Source organism: Vombatus ursinus, unplaced genomic scaffold, assembly GCF_900497805.2.
Source record: "Vombatus ursinus unplaced genomic scaffold, bare-nosed wombat genome assembly UNPS02012901.1, whole genome shotgun sequence".
NCBI lineage: Eukaryota > Metazoa > Chordata > Mammalia > Diprotodontia > Vombatidae > Vombatus > Vombatus ursinus.
The window spans coordinates 3,793,944-3,815,429 of NW_020952679.1; the positions used below are offsets into that span (position 1 = coordinate 3,793,944).

The window sequence follows — 21,486 nt, forward strand, 5'->3', positions numbered from 1 at the left end:
GAACTGTCTTAGGAAGATTATGAAGATCATCTGGAAAGATAAGGCACTGGACACTGAGGGCCTTTCTTGAGCTGAACTGCTAAGCATTCAAATTCTACTGCAGAGAGCGCAACTCAGACGGGCCAGCCACGTTGTTCAAACGCCAAACGTAAGCTGCCTAAAAGACCATTTTGTGGAGAACGCACACAAGGCAGGTGCTCATAGGGCGGACAGAGGAGGCAAGACAAGGACACTCTCCAGGCCTCTCTGAAGAACTTGGGCCTTGGTTGCATGACACGGGAGACGTTGGCACCAGGCCTCCCAGCGTAGTGTGCCCCCGTCAGAGAAGGTTCTGCACTGTATGGGCAAAGCAGGATTGTGGTAGTGCAAAAGAAATGTGAGATGTGCAAATTTAGAGCCATCTCTCCACTCCAAAGGTTCACATGGATCATTTGAGCCCGACGTGTGGTAGTGAGCGTCCCAGGCTCATCTAGGTCTGGTCAGCCACAGTCGGACACATTGCACCTTGACTCCAACCTCGTGATGTCATTTTGATCCTCTTCTAGAACAAAGGACAACAGCTAACCACATATCTTGTATGTATCCACTTATTTACATGCCAGATCCTCCACTAGAATGTACAGGGATTGGTTTTCCCTTTCTTTGAATCCCCAGCCCTTAGCACAGTACCTGGAACAACATAAGAACTGAATCATATTCACTGACTAACTTTCAGATGTTTCCAATCTTTCTAGTCTTTCTACCCTGCATGAATCTCTGTTCCAAACTCAAGGGATCTAGTGAACATTTCTGAAGGGTCCTTGGAGGTTTCCACCATTGGACTTTGGCTCAGACCTTTCCCTCTGTCTGCTGGATTGAAGTGAACACTTTCTAAGGTTCTCTCAATGCCTGCTACTGTACATGGTCTGGGACCTGCCCCCAGCGCTGGCATCAAACCAAGGGTACATTTGGCTTGGCGGCTAGGGAGAGTGATTCCTGTGGTGGCAGAGAAGGCTACTTCTGTGAGTGCTTCTCTGGGGGGAATGGCACATCCCCTCCTCATTCAGAAGCTGGCGACATTCTGCCATGGGAGGAGGGTGAGGCCTGGGCTGAGGTGTCACCTGGCAATGACAGAGAAGATTTGTCATGATAATGTCTCTGGGAATGTCTCAGAGGAGCCCAGCTCATACATGTACACTACAGCAAACATTCAAAAAAGCACTGGGCTGAGTAGCAATGAAAAATCTAAAGAGGAACTAAAATAAATGTCATTGGCCCCAGGACTGTGCCACAAAACAGCCAGAAGCCTCTGCGCAATAGGAAAGAGATCGTGCCAGAAAAGCCAATGTGGGTATGGGGAAACAAGATGGAAGCCTGCCCATGTAGACCAGATACTCCTCCTAGGGGCTCTGAAGCCTATAGCTTTCTAAGTCTGGGGCAGAAGGAAAGAGGGCTCAGACGAGGAACTCCAGGGAAGTTCGAAATCTGCAGTTCTCTGGCACAAATGACCATGAGACAGGAGCCAGCAGTCCCCAGACCAGGGCTTGTAGTAGAGTGATGACTGCAAGAGGGGACAGAAAGAGACATATAGGGAGAGATGCCATGCCATGTTGGGCAAAATGTACCCAGAAATTTCAATGTAACAACCCAAAGTAAATACCAAACATTCCCCATCCTCCCTTGGAGATGATGGCCAAGGGGCATAGGACACTAAAATCTCTGGAAAGTCAGGCATGGTCAGAAGTGGAAGAAAGTTCTTAAGATAAGCCCTGAAAGAAACCAGGGACCTCAAGAACCCAAAAGGAGGAGGAAGAGAATTCCCAAGGTACAGGAGATTCCAGGCAAACACATTCCAGGGAGATACAGAGTGCCGGGGACCAGACACAATCATTTTAGCCAAACATTCATTAATGAAAGCCAGTCCAGACTTTCCACCACTGGTCATTTTGGTCTCCATTTCTTTGATCAAAAAAATCCTCTTAAACTTAAAAAACCCTCTAAAATGAAGATATTAGAGATTTCCCATCAAATCAGAAAGAGACAGAGACAGAAACAGGGCGAGGGAGGAAGAGAGAGGGACGGAAAGTGGGAGAGAGTGAAAAAAAGTGACAGAGAAACAGCAGAGACAGAGAGAGGTGACTAACAGAAATTAAACCAGGTAAAAGTGTCACTTTTTGCATGTAGACTCACCATTCCTAGAAATACCATTTCGTCTTCCTTTTCCTTTGCAGCTGTCCTACTTTGGTGGAATGAGCGCCACAACTAGATTAGAAACAGGAATGTTAGATCAATGGGCTGGTTATAATCTAAAAGAAAACTACCCATACTACGCCACCAGCCCTTCCCCAGCAGGCATGCTGGCTCCATGGTGGTCATGAAGTCAGGATATTTCCTCCGGGTCCCTGAAGGCAGAACTCTCAGAGGAGGAACTTTTCACCTCACAACTGATTTCACTATAATTGGCAGTCACACGGCCACTGGCCCAAGCCACTGCCCAGTGTTAGCTGAATTGACTTTTACTTCACTGAGTCTATATTGGCACGAGATAAAGGTCTCACATCACTTCCTCCCTTTGCATTCGGGATCCTGGTTGAGAGGTCATTTCCTCCATGCCAACAGACTCTTCATCGGTAATGGTGATGAAATGAAAGAAAATTTGATCTGGGAAGGGAAGGAGCGTGTGGCTCCTATTTTTGAAAAAATAACTTCTAAGAAAGAAAGAGAATGACTTAATGGCTACAGGCCTTATGGTCGAGTCAGGAAGATGTGGGTTCAAGGCCCACTTCTGACACACACTGAGCAGGTCATTTAACCTTGAAGACACCCTAGAATCTCTCAAGATTACCTAAAAGCAGCCCATTTTTAATATCAGAGGGAATTTGTTGTGAGACTGGTCCACACCTCTTAGGACCATATATTTGGGTCAGGAAGGGACCTTGAAAGACATCAAACCAAATTTCCTCAGTTTATACAGATAAGGCAATTGAGAAACTGAGGCTGAGAGAATGTGATTTTCCTGGGTCACCATCTAGTAAATGTCCTTCTGACTCCAGGCTCCTCTCTATGACGCCATGCTGGCTCTCACTGGAGATTCCTGTACCAACAAATCCCAGATACAGGTTACCTCCTCCCTCCCCCACCAAAAACTGAAACAAAACAAAATAAAAACAGTTCTAAGAACTAGCTAAGGTCATTTGCCAATTCTCAGCTCATGTAGTCTTTTATACTCACTCCATCAAATCTCACTATCTGACCCCAGCATCAATATCCACCTAAGAAGCGTGAGGGGAATAGCTCTGAGGTGCAAGCCTTCGTATCTGCTCAAAGGAGCAGTTGGCCATTTCCCCGACACAAGACTAGTTAAGCCTCCTGGAATTAAACCTCAGGATGGTGCAGGGGGGCACATGCATATCATCAGTGAGCATGTGGCCCAAGTCAGGCCTCTTCACAGAGTGGCCACCAGTGGTCTCATCCCCAGGCCCATGAGTGTCTAGCTGGCCCACGCCAGTTTCCCGTCCCGCCTGCAGACAGACAGACAAGCACCTTTTGAATTTGGACGGCAGCAGAGCCCACGTCCGTGATCTTCTCCACACGAAGCCGGGTTTGTTTCTCTCTGACATGTTGATGGTAGATCTGCTTCATGAAGACGGCTCTCAGGCGGCCTTGCCGGGCTCTCTCTGAGATCTGGATCAGCTTCACAGCTTCTTCCAGGGACATGACCTTCAGAGGCAGCTTCTGCAATGGACAGTAGACAACTCCTTCATGGAACACACCATCCACAAATAATAATTTCAGAAATTACCATGACCTTTATTCCTGAGATCACGTTCATGAGGACAAAAGGTGGGAAAACAGTGTTTCCCCTGGAACCAAGGAACATTGATCGCTTCTTTCCCCCAATTATTTAAGGACAAAATAAACAGGCATCCAAGGACCAACACTTGGGCACAACAGGAGACATTTTTTAACATCATTTTTAATATATAAATACACTCATTTTTAATACTAGAAAATCCTAATCTTGAGGGAAAAATGTTCCCCTCATATTGTGAATTGCATTAAGCAAAAGTGCCCCAGGGAGCATCAATGGGCAAGGGACACAGACATCAAACATTCCCTGGGAGAGTGGGGGGAAGGGGCTTCCCAATCCCTTTTTTTTTGTTTTTTTTTTTTTTTTTGGCTAGGCAATGGGGTTAAGTGACTTGCCCAGGGTCACACAGCTAGTAAGTGTCAAGTGTCTGAGGTCAGATTTGAACTCAGGTCCTCCTTACTGCAAAGCTGGAAGCTCTATTCACTGCACCACCTAGCTGCCCCCCAATCCTTTTTAAAAGCCATTTTAGTCCTTTTAATCAATCAACAGGCATTGATTCAGCACCTGCTAGGTGCTAGGCACTTGGGACACAAGGATAAAAAAGAAGACAGCCCTGCCTTCAGGGAGCGGCATTCCACTGAGGGAAACAACATGTAGATGAATAAGTTAATACAAAGAATGCGGAGTAAGTACTGAGTCATTACCGAAGGCTGGGGGATTTGGAAAAGCCTCCTGTAGGATGTGGTCCTTGAGCTGAGCTGGGAAGAAAGCTAAGCATCCCTAGAGGATTCCAGGCACAGGAGATGTCATGGGCAAAGGCAAGAAGGAATGTTGCATATTCTCATCAGAAAATAGTTCCATTTTTCTGAAACGTAAAGTTCGTGAAGGGGAAATAAGTCTGTAATGGGAGGTTAGAGCCAGAGTGCCAAGGGCTTTAACTGTCCAACAGTTTTCATGTGGGGTCAGCAAGACTTGAGTTCAAATCCAGCCTCAGACACTTACTGGCTGTGTGAGCCAGGGCAAGTCACTTAAACCTGTTTGCCTCAGTTTCCTCATCTGTAAAATGAGCTGGAGAAGGAAGTGACAAACCACTCCAGTATGTCTGCCAAGAAAACCTCACATGGGGTCATGAAGAGTCGGACACAACTGAAAACGACTGAAAAATAGCAAATTGCATGTGATCTAGGAGGCGATAGGGAGCCCTCAGTGCTTTGCATGTAGGGGAGTGATGTTCCGTCGACATTTCATCCTTTTTTCCCTTCCCCATCTAATTAGATGGTGCTGAATACAAAGATTCCACAACTTCCCCACCCACTTTTATTTTGAATGACTCCCTTTTATAGGGTCAGTTAAAAGGGTGACTCCCTTGGACAACTCCTAATCAAATTAACCTCATTAATTGAGACCTAATCACTACTCCTTAATGAGGGGTGACTAATGAATAGGTTGACAAGTTCATGGCCCAAGGAGATGCTCTCCATATTCCCCAAGAGGCACTAGACATCTTTCAAAGAAGAGAAACAATCACATTTCCAAATGTTCGCCTCCACCCAAAAGTGATGGATGTGGATGGACGTTCTTACTTCACCCCTGATCAGCCATCTACAAAAGGGTTCAGAGCAAGCTTAGGGAAACTCCTATGGATGGAATTCACCAGTGGAAGGCATTCATCCCAGAAGAGATGGGAAGTGAGCAAGAAAGGAGTTTGGAAGACACATGGAAAAATGGTTTCATTGAAGAACCATTGGAAGCAAGGCCAGGTGAGAGAGGCTGAATTCCTCCAAAGTATGGCACAAGTGTCAGGAGGCCAGATCTCAGAACAAGTTGGAGCCAGGAAGAAAAGGGAGAGGAAACAAAGAAGGGATTTTACAATCCCTTCCTTTTTTAAAGGTGGCCCAAAGAAGGGATCGTGATAACTCACAATGGAGCGGAGGAAGAGATGCTCAATTTTCATTTGGATTCTGTATTTTTCTGCCCGGGATAATGAGATTTAGACTGGTACAAACATGGCTAATAGGGAAGTGGTGTGCTACAGCCAGCTGAAACCAACTTATAAGACCTGATGGTTAAATTTTCAGTATGAGAATTTACACCTTGGAAATGAGAATACACTACAAAATAGGGTTTGCTTTATTGTTTTGCTGTCATGATTTAGTAAAATGATGGAGAAAAACATCAATAACACAGATTAAACATAAAACTGTGTTGTGCACACATTCGTCCCCCAGAGAGTTGGTTGTTAAACATTTACCAGCACACTCCTTGACTGACATGCCAAATAAGGAAGGCCATAACAGGGGAGCACCTAGTTGTCCTTGATAACAAGTCCCCTGGCCCAACTGAATGACTTCCTTGGGTTCTGAAAAACTAGCAGTTGTGACACGGGACCTCTGCCAGGTGTATCTGAAAGATCATGGAGAACAGGAGAGTTCCTGCAAAACCAGAGAGATCCAGGTGTCTAGTTGCAAAGAAATGGAAGAGAGTGGAATCTGCAAACTCCATATCAATGAGCACAACTTCAATAACATCTTCTAGAAGTTCCCCAGGCATCAAAAAGGTCATGAGGGATTATTAGAAAAGGAAGTAGTGCACACAAAGGGCAGGCTGCTACATCAACAACATTTCTCAATGTGCCTTCATGTCTTTTTCTGGGATGAGGGAAACTGTGGATACAGTTTACTTGGATTTTAGCAAAGCATTTGAACAGAGCATTTCAAGATATGCTCGAGATAAAGATGGGCTAGTCAACAGAATTGTTCCAAGATTTGGACCGGGGTGGTCAGAACCCAAGAGTAGGCATCAGTGGTGCCATGTCAACTTGCATGGTGGTCTCTGGTAGAACGCCTCAGAGATCTCTGCTTGGCCCTGTTGCTGAATATTCTTATCCATGATTTGAATAAAGGAGATAAATGGCATGCTTGTCAAACTTGCAGATAGCACAAAAGGGGCAGGAAAACCAACATATCACATGAAGGGTGAGGGTCCAAAAAGATTCTGAATGGCTGGAGCACTTGACCAAATGGAATGTGATCAAATTAATGGGGACAGATGTAAAATCCCACTTGACTTTAAAAAAAAATTGACTTCAGAAGTCCAAGATGGGGGAGACATGAGCAGCCAGCAGTCTGTCTGAAAAGGTAGCTGGGGCTTTTTGGCTGACTACAAGGTCAAGGCACATTAATAGTATGGTGCGGCAGCCAAGAAAATGAACACCATCCGAGGCTACATTAAGACTGGCATGGATAGACAGCAGTCCATCTGAAAAGAGACCTGAAGCTTCTTAGTGGACTTCGAGATCAACAAGCATTAACCGTGTGGTATGAAAGCCAAGAAAGCAAATACGAGAAAGTGACATTCAGAGAGAGGCATGGCATCCAGGAATAAGAAGTGAGAGTGCCATCCAATTCTGTCCCAGACAGGTGACATCTGGAGGGCTGTGCTTAGGGTCTGGGTTTCACCTTTTTAGGAGGATGTGAGTGAACTGAAGAGTGCCCCGAGAAGGGCAGCCAGAATGGGGAAACATTTTAAGGAAGGTAGAAAAAACTGAAGATCTTTAGCTTAGAGACTACAAGATGGCAGAACATGATAGCTGCCTTCACAATGTTGAAGAGTTATGATATGAAAGAGAGATTAGGCTTTTTCTGTTTGGGCAGAGAAGGGAATAAATGTTTATCTAGTGCTTCTACGTGCCAGGCATTGTGCTAAGCACTTTTCTTTACAAATATGATCTCATTTGACAATGAACTAATATTTGGTCTCTTAGGACAGAAACAAGAGAAATAGGTAGATGCTGCAAAAGAGGGAAATGCATGCCTAATGCCAAGAAAAACTTCCTAATCATCAGAGCTATCCAAAAATGGAACAGGGCACCTCAGGGACTGGTGGAGGAGGACTCCCTCTCCTGGCTGGGAGTCTTCATGCAAAGGCCACTTGCCAGATATGATGGAGAGGGAATAACTTCCTCAGGAATCATCTGGGATCCCTGAGATCCTCTCAACTCTGAGATTCTTCTATTTTAAGCTACGGTCTCAGACACCATTTTTCACCTGGCTATTCCCCTCTGGTATCTTCCTTTCTCTTCTCAAATCCCTACTGTCAGCCAGAAAGAATAACGGAACATTCTTTACTCCCTGAGCTCCCTGCCCACCAGGTTCCCGTTTCTTGCCCACAATTTCAGAATCTCTAGGATTCTTTTCATGTTCCTTACAGCTTTATTATTCATTCCTACATGAATCACAAGAAGTGGACAGCTGCCATCCAGTCTGGCAAATTTCCATCACTTTCTAGATACGCAGCCCAGAAAAAATAGCCTGTCTCCTGGCTGGTCATAACCAAGTCAGCATGCTAATGCCGGATCAGCACAGACTTCGGCAAGGAGGATCACCTTCACCAATCCCTCCGCAAAACTGGAGCTTAATAAATGCTTGACTTGACTCGTGTGACCTGAAGTGAATGCCCTCAGTCACTGCAGCTGGCACCTGGGCCTCTCTTCCTTCTAAGTAACTCTTCCTTCCTCGTGAGTTCTCCAGTCCTGCTCCATAGCAGGGACCTGTTCCAGAGGGCCATTGATGTACAGAGTTTTCCTGTCATTTTCTAGCTCATATTTTTCTACTCTTCAACCTCTTGACATAACTTTGTAGCCCTTTCTCAGTTTTAAGAGTCTTAATTTTCCACCAGGAACATTTTATTCCTTTCTGTTGAGGCACCTTCAGCCCTCATAGACTGGACAGCAAAAAGGCCTTTCTCCAGCATTTTTGCTTTCTCCAGTAGGAAAATTCATTATTGTTTAGTATATGTATATGTAATACATACATGTGTGATATGCATCTATGTTATATTGTAATATGTGTATATGTAATATGTATGTACGCACAGAGAGATATACACTATATATAGACACATATGTGTGTGTACGTCTACATTTCCTATAGAAGAAACACAAAGACATGAAGTCTTTAAAGGTCACCAGAAGAATTCTCTCTGCTGAAACAGAACTCCTCAGCTGATTCTTTGGGGTTCCCCTTACCTCTGCTGCCACAGACCACAAACCACTGTTTGGTTGCTGGACACATTTTATGGCCTATCATCTCTGTCACCAGGCTAGAACATACTGAGGTAGCTTTTGCAGTGACCTTTTCTTTTCAAAGAAACATTTGTATTGGTATTTTTTGTTTTTATATCATCTGCAGTTCCCAATGGGTTACATTTCTCTTCTCCCTCTATATCAGTCACTTTTGTTTCCAATTTATCTATTTTTCTTCTAATTTTCCAGATTTCCTCTTTCGTGCATCTCTTTTTCTGTCTGCAGACAATACTCTGCCCAGGAGCCAACGATCAGTCATCAGGAGACTTGTTATATTCTCGGCCAAACCCAAATCCAAACCAAAACAGCAAACAGCAATTATCTCCGGTCTTCCAAGGAATCCTCAACTTTGAGACACGTCCTCCCTCTTCCCCTGCCTTCTTCCTTTCTAGGCAAACATGGGCTGTGGCTGCTTTGGAGTTCTACTGACAACAACACATCGCTTTATGTCACTGTGCTGGAGAGCTGACAGCTGCAGACATGAGCATCTTATGAGGCCCAGCTCGATCACTGGCCAGGCAAGTGTTTCCTAACGACATCTGCTCAATCACCTCATGACATAATCATTTGAGCAATACCACACTCCTTTCAGAGGAGGAACCGTGGAGGCAAAAATAAATTCAAATGCCTACTATGTTAGTTCAAGGTTATATGAATGATTCTCAGCCCAAACTTTGAGGTCAATCTCTCCTTTTCAAAACTAGTAGCAAAATGGATATTTTATGTTTGGTGAACCTTTGGTAACTACTAACTGTATTGATCCCTTGTATTTTGTATGTAAACAACATTTAGAAGCCTCCCTCCCTCCCTCCCTTCCTTCCTTCCTTCCTCCCTTTCCTTCTTTCCTCCCTCCCTTCTTTCCTTCCTTCCTCCCTCCCTCCCTTCCTTCCTTCCTTCCTCCCTTTCTTTCCTTCTTTCCTCCCTCTCTCCCTTCTTTCCTTCCTCCTTTCCTTCCTCCCTTCTTTCTTCCCTTCCTCCCTCCCTTCTTTCTTTCCTTTCTCCCTCCCTCCTTTCCTTCCTTCCTCCTTCCCTTCTTTCCTTCCTCCCTCCCTCCCTTCTTTCTTTCCTTTCTCCCTCCCTTCTTTCTTTCCTTTCTCCCTCCCTTCCTTCCTTCCTTGTTTCCTCCATCCTTCCCTCCCCCCCTTCCTTCCTTCAGTTTGACCATGTCACTCCCCTACCCAATCAACTCCCATGGCTCTCTGTAGCCTTTAGGATCAAATACAAATTCTTCTGTTTGTCATTTAAAGCTCTTCTCAACTTCGCCTCAACCTGCCTTTCCAGCTGTATTATCCAACACTCCCCTTCACAAACTCCACAAGCCCCCAGAATGGCGGCTCACTGCTCCTCCCACAGGACACTTCATTACAAGCCTCTGCCTCTCCCATGGCTGTCTTTCCTACGTGGAATTAACTCTCTCTTCACCTCAACCTCAGAATTCTTTGCTTTCTTCAAACTCAGCTGAAGAAGCACCTTCTGCAGGAAGTCTCTACTATTATAATATGCCACTAATTCTACCACTAATAAATCTCCCTTGACCTCCCCCTTACCAACCTCCCTTCATTCACCCATACATACACACATTACCTCCTCCTGCGACACGTAAGCTTCTTGACAGCATTTTTGTCTTTGAATGCCCAGAGCCTAACCCAGAGTCTGGCACAAAGCAAGCATTTAAAAAACAACTGCTGATTGATTAACCGTATGACCCGATTTCTTGGTGTTCTGTGATTCTTCAAATAGCACTGATAAACGAAATGTCAAAAGGCTTATTCAGCTTCGTATTTATTGTGCCAAAAGTCTGCCACCTTCTCCCATCAGTACCAAAGCAGACAGAGTTCTTCAGAAATAGCCACAGAACTGGTTAAAACAAAGCATGCTTTTGAAAAAGCAAAGAAACCAGGTACAAACCAGGTTCAGAGTTTCCAAGCCGGCATTGGCCAATATCCGAGCGAGGATTTTCTCTCGTTCTCTCAGTACCTCCATCTTCTCCTTCAAAAAGTACTTGGGAATGGGAATGTCTAGCTGTTCCTGGGGAAGAGAAAAGAGACCAAGGAGCCTGTTGGGTCTGGATTTCAGCGTCGTGTGCAATTCTAGTAGCTCGCATGGATATAGAGCTTTGAGGTCTGGCCGCCCTTCTAACCCCATTTGACAGAGAAGAAAACTGAAGCTGAGTGTTTAAGGAACTTGCCTGGGGGCACCCAATTAATATCTGTACCAACAAGGCTGGTCATTTATTTCCATTCCTGTTTTTATGATGAAAGTGGTTTCACAATGACTCCAGATCTACAAAGTGAGACAGTGAGAAAAGCCCTGGCTACAGTCAGAGGACCTGGGTTCAAGTGCCACCTCTGATATTGACTACCTTGTGGGATACTGAGCAGGTCACTCTCTCCCTGGCTTTCATTTCCACCACAGTAAACATGGAAGGGTTGACTGGTGGCCTCGGAGGCCCCATTCAGTCCCAGGTCTATGATGCTACAAGTAGAAGGTAAGGAAAAAAACGGATGACTAGCCTCAGTGTTTTATCAGAATGGAGTAAAACCTTACTAATAATGACTAGTTGGTGGAAGGCCAGTCAGATTTTTAAATGTCCTCAAGGAATATTTATTTTCAAGCTCAAACAATATTTCCAAGTCAGCTAAAAACACGTAGCCAAGTAAAGGAGCTCGGGAACCCGCTTTAAAGCACACATAAATTTGTGGTCCTGGCACCAAGTGTTTGTATGCAAATGACGCTTAAGGACTTCTAAAGCATTTTTGCCATTATCTTCTTAACCTTTCTGGGCCTCCTGCTTTCCAAAGCAAACTTGTCTCTCAGTGACCTTGTTTGCAAAAGCTTCTTCTGTTAAACAAAGGAAAATTCAGCGCAGCCCCAGGGACAACTCTCACTAATTCCAAATCACTGAACTCCAAACAACTACATTGGAACCAAGTTTTAGAGTCACAGGAGGAAAAAGGTTTCCTGGCATCTCTCAGCTGCCACATGAAACAAGAAACTACTTGACAGAACCTAAGCACAACTGAATCATTCCCCCAAAGTCTCAGTGCGTGATATGAATATACTGAGCATTCATTCGCCACATCGAAATTACATTAGAAGATGAGCTCATTTCGGAATGTAGCCAGTTTAAAAAGTAAGGAGACCTTGAAAAATTATAAATTTCTAGGATCATTTCAATCATTTTTGCTGATAATATATACTCAATAATTATGTGATTTTTAAGTTAGCATTAAAAATGCTACTTGATATCACTGATGTTTCAATTTATTAAGAATGCATTTCTGATTATGATATTTTTATCATTTTGATGAGAATTGGGTTGTTAATGAAATAATTCACCCAGGTATTATTAAAAGTGAGTATTTATTTAAAGCAAAACATCAAGACCATCTCCTGATTTTATTTGACTCGTAAGATTGAATCGTTTTAATAAATTGGGAGAAGTAAATGTTTTAAAGCTATCAGGATATGAATACTGCTAAGTTATTTTCCCTATCATTTTCCTGTCCTGTTTCCAAGAGTACATCTGTCATGTCTGCCACAGGGAAGTTTCATTAGAAACTTCATTAATTGGGGCCCTGTTTATACTTTTATTATAAACACTAATGATTTGTTTGTTTGAAAGCCGAAGCCTTCATTAAAGTCATTTGTGCTGTGAGTGAGACACATTTTCTGCCTCGCACCAGGGACAAAACACAAGACAATATTTCTATATATTGATACTTGCAATTAAAATACAGGATGTTATTTAAACTACCAAATTAATGTCCTTTCTGAAGAACTACAAATAGGATTCTCGTTCAGAAATTGGCTAAAGATCGTTCCCTGCTGAGAACATTCTTTTTAGACCCAAACATTTAGGCCTGTTTCTTAAGGATGCTATCATTATGACTGCAAAGTACAAATGGTATAATTATTTCTCCAGTTTCTGCTCTATGTAAAGTGCAAATCACAACAAAATAGCTTTATTCTATCTAGTCTGCTAACAATTCCACTAAAGTGTTCATTAAATACTCACTATTCGAAATTCTAGGAACACAGAGAAGAAAGTACCCACATCCAATGGCTCCCCACTGCCTCTGGGACCAAGCACCGAGAGCCCGTCACTGTCTCGTTCCTGCCACCCCTTCCAAATTCATTATGCACTATTTCCTTCCATGTTGTGGTCCACAATGCCTACAAAGCTCCTTCCCTCCTCACCTCTACTTTAGGGAGCTCCTACCTTCCCTTCCTTCAACATTCAGCTCAAGGGTTACCTTCCATAAAAATCCCATCCCTCCTCCCAGTTTCTAGAGCCCTCCATCCTTGGGAAATTACTTTGTAGCGACCCTTTCCATAGTTTGCATTTATTGATATGCATCCATGTGACTTCTCCAATAAAATGGGAGCTGGAGAAGGGAAGGACTGTCATTTTTTGGTTTTGTATTGCCGGTGAATAGCTAAATGCCTGACACAAAGTAGGCTCTTAATACAGAGAGACAGACAGACTGGACGGTGAGACACAGAAGGACGAACACAAGGACAGAGACACAGACAGACACGGAGACAGCGCCAGACAAAGGGACAACTTACCGGAGACAGTTTGAGGTCTTGCAGAATGTCATCAAAGTAATGGAACTCGGAGAACTCCAGCTCCACCATCTCGTTCTTGAGCTCCAGGATGCGGCCCATGACTGCGTCCAGCACCTGGCGGATCAGGATGCGCTTCTGCGGGTGCACGATCTGGTCGTAGGCGTTCTCCAGGTGGCGGAAGATCTGCACGTACTTGATGTAGAAGGTGGCCAGCATCTGGAAGATCACCACCTGGTCCTGGGGCGGCTCCAGCGCCTTCTCGGACTCTCCCTCCAGCAGACAGCTGAGGGCTTGTTGGGCTTCCCCCCACATCTTATTGTAGGTTCTGCAAGAAGAAATTACGAAGGGCTGGAAGAATGGAAACGCTTACTGCGGCAGCCGCTAGGTGGCGCCATAGTGCACAGAGCGCGGGCCCGGAGTCGGGCTGATTTCATCTTCCCGAGTTCAAATCCCCACTCAGACACTAACTGGCTGGGTGACCTGGGCAAGTCACTTAACCCTGTTTGCCTCAGTTTTGTCATCTGTCAAATGAGCTCAAGAAGGAAATCAGCAGGCTTTTACTAAGTAATTCATGTGTGCCGGTCGAGAAAAATCAAGACAGCAATGGCTTATTCTGTGGCAAGTCCTGTGCTGGGGATACAAAGAAAGGGAAAAACCCAGTACATGTCCTCAAGGAACTCATAATTTAAGGGGGAGACAATATACAAACAGCTATGTTCTCAGCAAAAATATACAAAAGTATTCTAAGCAAGGGAGATGAAGAAGATAACAAATGAAGCTGTCCCCTGCCCTCAAAGAGCTCACATTCTACTTGTATCCATCTACAGCCCCTTAAAAGGAAGGCAAATTAACAAACTAATGCAAACTAGCAAACACTTCTAAAAAGTAGGCCACAACTCATTTCAGGAAGAAGTCTGTTAGCTTTAACATGGAAATGCTAACCTTTACTGTGTGTTTTTATAGGAAGATGCATTGGGACCTAGCTCCTTAAGCCACATAATTTATGTTCGTACAATTAAAAGGGATTATACCATTTTGCTCACTTTTGGATTAAATGAATAATTACTATACAAATCCCAACGAAACCCAACAGTGTGTATGCTGCAGCTGTCTATCTTGATTTAATATGAAAAGCCTACATTTTGCCAATTTCCCATGTTTTTATGGGTTTTGAGCTGAGGCTGTCAAAACTATTTTCCCCAGGTACTTAACAAACAAATTGCTTTTTCATATATGGGGCAAAGGGACTTTTGAGAAAGTGCTTCACTTAGATTAGTTGGGGGAAAAAATCCTATCTGCATATAGAGCAATCAGAGAGTATATTGGCTCCAGATTGGAAAATAAAATACATAAAGATTTAATGGTTTGAAAAATCCTCTTCTTCTTTATCCCCATTCCCTGGTGAGTGAGATGTGATCAAATAATAAATAAAGTCCCTAAAATGGTTGCCTAGTACTCTGCAGTCAATGGGATGCCATTATGTTAATTTCGTTACTAGAAATATAATTGAGAGCTTAATTTACATTTGTCTACAGGGAAAATGTTATGTAAACTAAGTTAGAATAGAGGACTAATGAATTGATCACAAGGTTAACAGATTCCATACACGCCCTGCACAATCTTCTCCTTAATCTCACCCCAAACACTCCTCTGCTAAAATATTCAGTACTAAATCATTGCTGACTTAAAAAAAAAATCTCAGGGAAAATGAAAATTTGGAAGAAAATTATAATTTAGGTATTAATAGAGGTGATATCAACAGTCAGGGCAGTGCTTTAAATTTTAAGCTTAAACCCTAAATACGTAAAATTTGTTCAGCTATTAAAACTGAAAACTACAGTAAGACTTGGGTTGTTATCGTGCATCCTTTGTTGTGGAAGAGGACCAATGACGTTGTGGGCGATATCTTGACTTGCCTGTGAATCGTATTTAAGTGAGGCGGAGCTGCACAAAGTTACCAACCTCACTCTCCCATTCCGGACTGACTACCTGGAACAAAAGAGGACCTAGAGAGTCCAGGAAACAGATGGTTAGTGAGGTGTCAGAAGCACAGTAGAGTAGTGATGGCAGACTTCATTTACCTCCTGGGACCCTCTCTTTACTCAGAGGCGAGGATCTAATAACTTCTTGTTTGCACTAATGATAAATTCAACTTTGAAAAGGCAGTAGAACCAACAAAGGGAATTTTAATTCTGAATCCCATTCTCACTAACAGGAAGGAATTTGGTTATTTGACTGGAAAGGCTGGGAATCTTGAGGAAAGTGATTGCTTGCTTCTAGAGTTTGTGAAAGAGAGGGTGAAGAAAGATCAGCATAGGGGCAGCTAAGTGGCGCAGTGGATAGAGCACCAGCCCTAAAGTCAGGAGGACCTGAGTTCAAGTCTGGCCTCAGACCAAACACTTGACACTTACTAACTGTGTGACGCTGGGCAAGACACTTAACCCCATTGCCTAAAAATTTAAAATAAAATTAAAAAAAAGAAAGATCAGCATGGTCTAGCATAAACCCTAGATTTGGAGAGGGCAGATTACAAAGGGTTCAGAGGAAAAATAACAGATAGAATCACCTGGAGTAGGATTCTACAGAGAAAATCAATGCAGGAGAAATTGGAAAATTCTTCCAAAATGATACTGATAGGAAACTATCCTAATGAGGAAGAAAATACGAGTTGGTTAAAGAGGCCAATGTGGACACCCAACCAAATGAGATTTGTAAAAGATGCACAAAGTAAGTAAGCAGGGATCCATAATAGAGCAAAAATAGTGTTTGGAATGGTACAGAAAAATGAAGTAGGGCTGGAAAGGTAAGCTAGGTATAAGAAAAGAGTTGTTGTTGTCATTTTTTAAGATCCATAAGAGAAAAAAAGGAAGATCAAAGAAAGGATAGGACCACAACTTGGCATGGATGGTATGGTGACTGACAACTGAAACAAGCCAGAGATGCTCCATTCTTATTTTGGTTTGGCTTTTTTTCTGCAGAGAGGATTGACCTTTGCACTGTAAATGACAGAAGAGAAATGACTAACAGGGAGGTCGTACCCAAGAGAAGATGATAGATAAGTATTCAAATCAAGTAGCCTAGAGAGATGACATTATTCAGCACTGAAAGAACTGGCTGATGTGATTCCTGCATCATACTCCATGAGATTTCAAAGATTTAGGGAATGGAGTGAGTATGGTGAGACTGAAGAAGAACAAATGGTGTCCAGTTTTCAAAAAAGGGGAAAAGAACAAAATCTGCAAACTATAGGATAGTGATGAAAACTCCCATTTTTTAAAATTTAAGTTAAAAAGACTAAAGCAATATCTGCATGTGTGTGTATTAAAAGCATTCACTATAATCAAATTGGATTTATACCTGAGATGCCAGAAGAATTCAACTTTAGGAAACAATGCAAATCCATCATTTGAAAAATAAAACACCCCAAAACACGTGATTATATTGACAGATACAGAAAAAATGTTTGACAAACTACAACACTGGCTTTTTCTTAAAAAAAAAAAAAGAGAGAAAGAAAGGAGGAATAAAGGAAAGGAAAAAAAAGAAAAAAAATCCTATCAAAGGACATAGGAGGTCCATTTTTTCATGTAAGTACAATTTGAAAATCTATTTATAAAGAGGAACCACTGGAAGCCTTCCCAATAAGCACAGGCATAAAGCAAAGATGCCTTCTTTATTCACTGTAATTTGACATAGTTCTAGAAATGCTGATATCAATAAGACAATTGAAAGAAATTTTAGGCATAAACATAGGCAAAGAGAAAACAATTTCTATTTGCTGCAAACATGATGGTTTACTTAGAAAACTCCAGATAATCAGTAAAGGAAGCTAATGAATAAATTGATAGTTTCAGTAAAGTAGCAGGTTAGTAAATACATACCCCCAAATCAACACTATTTGTATAAAGAAATAACAAAATCGAGGAAGAAAAAATAGAAATTCAAAAGAGCTAAGAAATGCAAAAAAAATTCTCAGAGTCAATCTATCAAGACACGTTCAAGACTTAAATACCATTATAAAACACTCTTTAAATAAAGAATAACTTAAATAATTGGGGGATATTCATGGCTTATGATTGTGTCATATTAATATATTAAAAATGAAGATACTACCTAAATTAATGTATAGGTTTAGTATTATACCAATTAAAATACAAAAAGAAAAGTTTATAGAGCTAAATTAAATAACAGAATTTACTTACAGGAACCAAAGGTCTAATCTCAAGGGGAATTATGGAAAAGAGAAAGAATGGAGTAAAGGAGAAAGAGCACTTTCAGACATTAAATTATACACAAAATTAGTAATGATCAAAACAACCTGGTATCAGTTAAAAAATAAAAGAATGGAAAAGACTAAGGAAGGACCAGAAGCTACTGAACTTAATAAATCGGTATTCGGTAAGTCTGAGTACATAATTTTACAAAAACTCCTGGGAAAACTGGAGCACAGTTTGGGAGAAATTTAGGCTTAAACCAAGGTCTAATACCATATAAAACAAGAAGCTCTAAATGGATATATTACATTAATATTAAAGTTCACACCATAAAAAAATTAGAAGAGAATCAGATCTATTACTTTTTATAGCTAAGTCTAAGGAGAGAGTTCTGACCCAAAGCATAGAGGCAATCACAAAATACAAAATAAGTATGAAATTGAAGAGCTTTTACGTGAACAAAATTAACACAACTAGACAAAAAGGAAGGCTGTCAATTAGAAAAAAAAAATAAGCCAAATCACCTCAGAGAAGAGCCTGATATCCAAGCTATATAGGGGAGTTAAATGAGTATAAAAGATCAGGATCCATTCTTCAATGGATAAGAAGTCAAAGTATATGAATAAATAGTTCTCTAATGAAGAATCCCAAACTATTAACAACTGTATGAACAATTGCTACAAATCATTAGTAATGAAAGAAATGTAAACCAAAATAATTTGGTATTTCATTACACATGCAGAAAAATGGCAAAGATAACAACACCTGGAAGTAATGAATGTCAGACGGGTTATGGAAACACAGGTACACATATGTACCTGGTGGAGCTGTATGTATTGGTCCAATCATTCTGGAGAGCAATCTGAAATTATGCTAAGAAACTGAGTACAACATCCATACCTTTTAACCCAGAAATACTACTGTTTAGCCTATACTCCAACAAGATCAGAGACAGAAAAAAAGTTTCACTAGCACCAAAATCTTTAGAGTAGCCCCTTATGTTGTAGCAAAGAACTGGAAAAAAGTATCCCCATCAGTTTGGAAATAGCTAAACAAATTGTGGTACATTACTGGAATGAAATATTATTTCCACATAAGAAATTAAGAATATGAAAAATAAGCAAAGCATACAAAGACATGAACTTTTACAAAGTAAGCAAAGTGGGGAAACAATACATATGATTACAACAATATATATGGAAAGACCAAAAAAAATCAAAATTGATACTATCACATTATAATGAACAAAGATGGCTAAAGAGATGAAAAAAATGACTCAACTTTCTTTGCAGAGATAGGGACTATGGGTGTGGAAAGGTGCATTTATGTCAAAACTCATTTGATGTACCAGATAGTTTTGCTGAAATGCTTTTTTCTTTTTTATTCTTTATTATAACAGATGGATCTCTGGGTAAGGAATATTTGTGAAGAATATATTTGGTCATTGGGAGATATAAAAACAAAAATTCAGAATTTTAACAAAAATATAATATAGCTAATTTTTATTATATGAAATTGAAAAACTTTTACATAAACAAAATCAATGCAACTAGTATAAAGGATGCTGTCACATAAGTGAAAAATCTTTGTATCAAATATCTTTGATAAGGTTTGATATCCAAGATATATGAGGGACTAAAATAAAATCATAAAACCAGGATCCACTCTCCCATTGGATATGTGGTCAAAAGATATGAATAAATAGTTCTCAAAAGAATTACAAACTATTAACATCCACATGAAAGATTATTTCTAATCACTAAAAACAAAAGAAATACAAATTACACCACAGGCCAATGTGGTTGATTTTGACTCCTGGGAAAATTCTAGAATGTATCCTTAAAGTGCAATGATTTGTGAGCATCTAGAAAAATAAGTCATCATAGCTTCATTGAGAATAGATCAGGCCAGAATACACATTTCCTTTTTTTTTGGCAGGGTCACTAAAGTAGTAAATCAGAGTAAAGTTGTATATACCATTTTCCTAGATTTCAGCAAAGTATTTGGCAAAACATCTCATATTATTCTTGTAGGAAACAGGGAGATATGAGCTAGACGATAATTCCATTAAATGGTCTTACAGCTTACACTGCCCTCACCACCCCCATGCACTCAGTGATTCAGTGCTGTTCTTTGCACAGGACACTCCATCTTCCGACCTAAACATTTTTCCCTCTGTAACTCATGCCTAAAATATCCCCCCCATCTCTGCCTGATGGCTTCCCTAGCTTTTTTCAAATCCTATTTAAAATCCCATCTTCTACAGGAAGCCTTTCCAAATCCCTCTTAATTCTGGTGCCTTCCCTTTGCTGATTATTTTCTCTTTGTCCTACATAACTTGTTTGTACATAATTATTTCCATGTTGTCTCCTCACCATGCCTTGCACATAGTAGGTGTTTATTGACTGACTGATATGAAACTGATTGAATAACTGAACTCAAAGAATAGTTGTTCTTCCTCTTTCTCCAGTAGCCAAAGAAGAACTTTCTGCCAATTATTTTATTATCCCTGCCAGTGATCCTCTAGCACTGGTCAATATTGCCCCACCCCCTCCTGGAATTGCACCTCCACTCCCATCAGGTTTTGGATCACACGTGTTCCACCCAATGGAACCACCACCTCATGTGAGCTCCAGGATCTATCCACCATCCTTCTCAGGATCCCTAGAGGATGGGTGCTCATGTAGGAAAACACATCCTGCTACAATGGTTAGACTGTGATGAGGAAAAATGTTTTAGAAATGTGATAAATAAATCCTGAAGTAATTATTTTTGTCATTTTGTCTCTTTTGATCATTGTCAATTTGGGAAGCCTCTACAGGTTCTGGAGCATTGATGTGATGTAGTCAGATGCATTTCAGGATAATGGTTCAGCATCAGTTATTACAATACAGTTACAGCCATTACAATAGGCTAGTTAAGATGTGATGAAGGTCTGAACTAGGGTAGTTTGTGGTGGGAATACAGAGAAGGGCAAAAGATGTTGTGGAGTTTTAATCAGCAATTGGCAACCCACTGAATACAGGGGGCGAGTGAGAGAAATGAGTCAACGGTGATTCTGCGGTTTCTAACTCAATGATGTCTTAATGGTGACTCCTATCTAATCCATTCTCCACACACACACACACACACACACACACACACACACACCCTCTGTGCCCTTGCTCATGCTATTTCTCCACCTAGAACACCATTTCCTACCCTTACCCCTAGCAATACCTATCCAGTTCCTTCCTGCCTTCAAGACCTAGTTCCTATTAGATCCTCATGAAGCTTTTCCTGATTGGCCAAGTTCCTTTCAAATCCAATCTCACTTTTTTATACATATCTCATATTGTTTATTTAGGTGTGTTGTTATTTTCCACTTCTATCCAAAAATTTCCCTGAGGGCAGGGAGCACATCTTAGATATCTTTGCCCCTGAGCATTGAACAGAGTGCTATCTCTACCTGACCTACTGCAGCATCAGTGCAGGCAGACACAGATGGCGCTGTCCAAGTCCTGAAGCCACATGCACCTTGGCGAAGGGGGTGTGAGTCAGACTTTCGGTGGCACCTTTGAGTCTTCCTCTCCCACTCCAACCCCTCTCCCACCAAATCCAGTCAGTTCTACTTCTTGCATTTGTCCTTTTTCTAATCAAAGTTTCATCATCTCTGGTCTGGACTATTACGATAGCCTCATAACTGACCTTCTTGTGCAGAGTCAATCCCCACTTCAATCCATCTTTCCCAGATTCTTCAAAACAATCCTCTTAATTTCTAGATGATATAAGCTCCTTAGGTCAAGAACAATTACATTTTGCTTTATAATCCAAAGGATGACATCCCT

The 21,486-nt window shown here is 41.5% G+C and overlaps 1 protein-coding gene across 1 annotated transcript in view; it reads right to left on the reverse strand.

The window, feature by feature from the left end:
- The window catches only part of IQCA1 (IQ motif containing with AAA domain 1), a 229,572-nt gene that overhangs the window by 202,167 nt on the left and 5,919 nt on the right, over nt 1-21,486 (reverse strand). Inside the window, exons 2-5 of the mRNA XM_027858297.1 lie at nt 13,446-13,770; nt 10,782-10,901; nt 3,523-3,714; nt 2,170-2,241 (exon numbers count right to left, since the gene is read on the reverse strand). Coding sequence (XP_027714098.1) covers nt 2,170-2,241; nt 3,523-3,714; nt 10,782-10,901; nt 13,446-13,770 — 709 coding nt within the window. The remainder of the gene's footprint in view (nt 1-2,169; nt 2,242-3,522; nt 3,715-10,781; nt 10,902-13,445; nt 13,771-21,486) is intronic.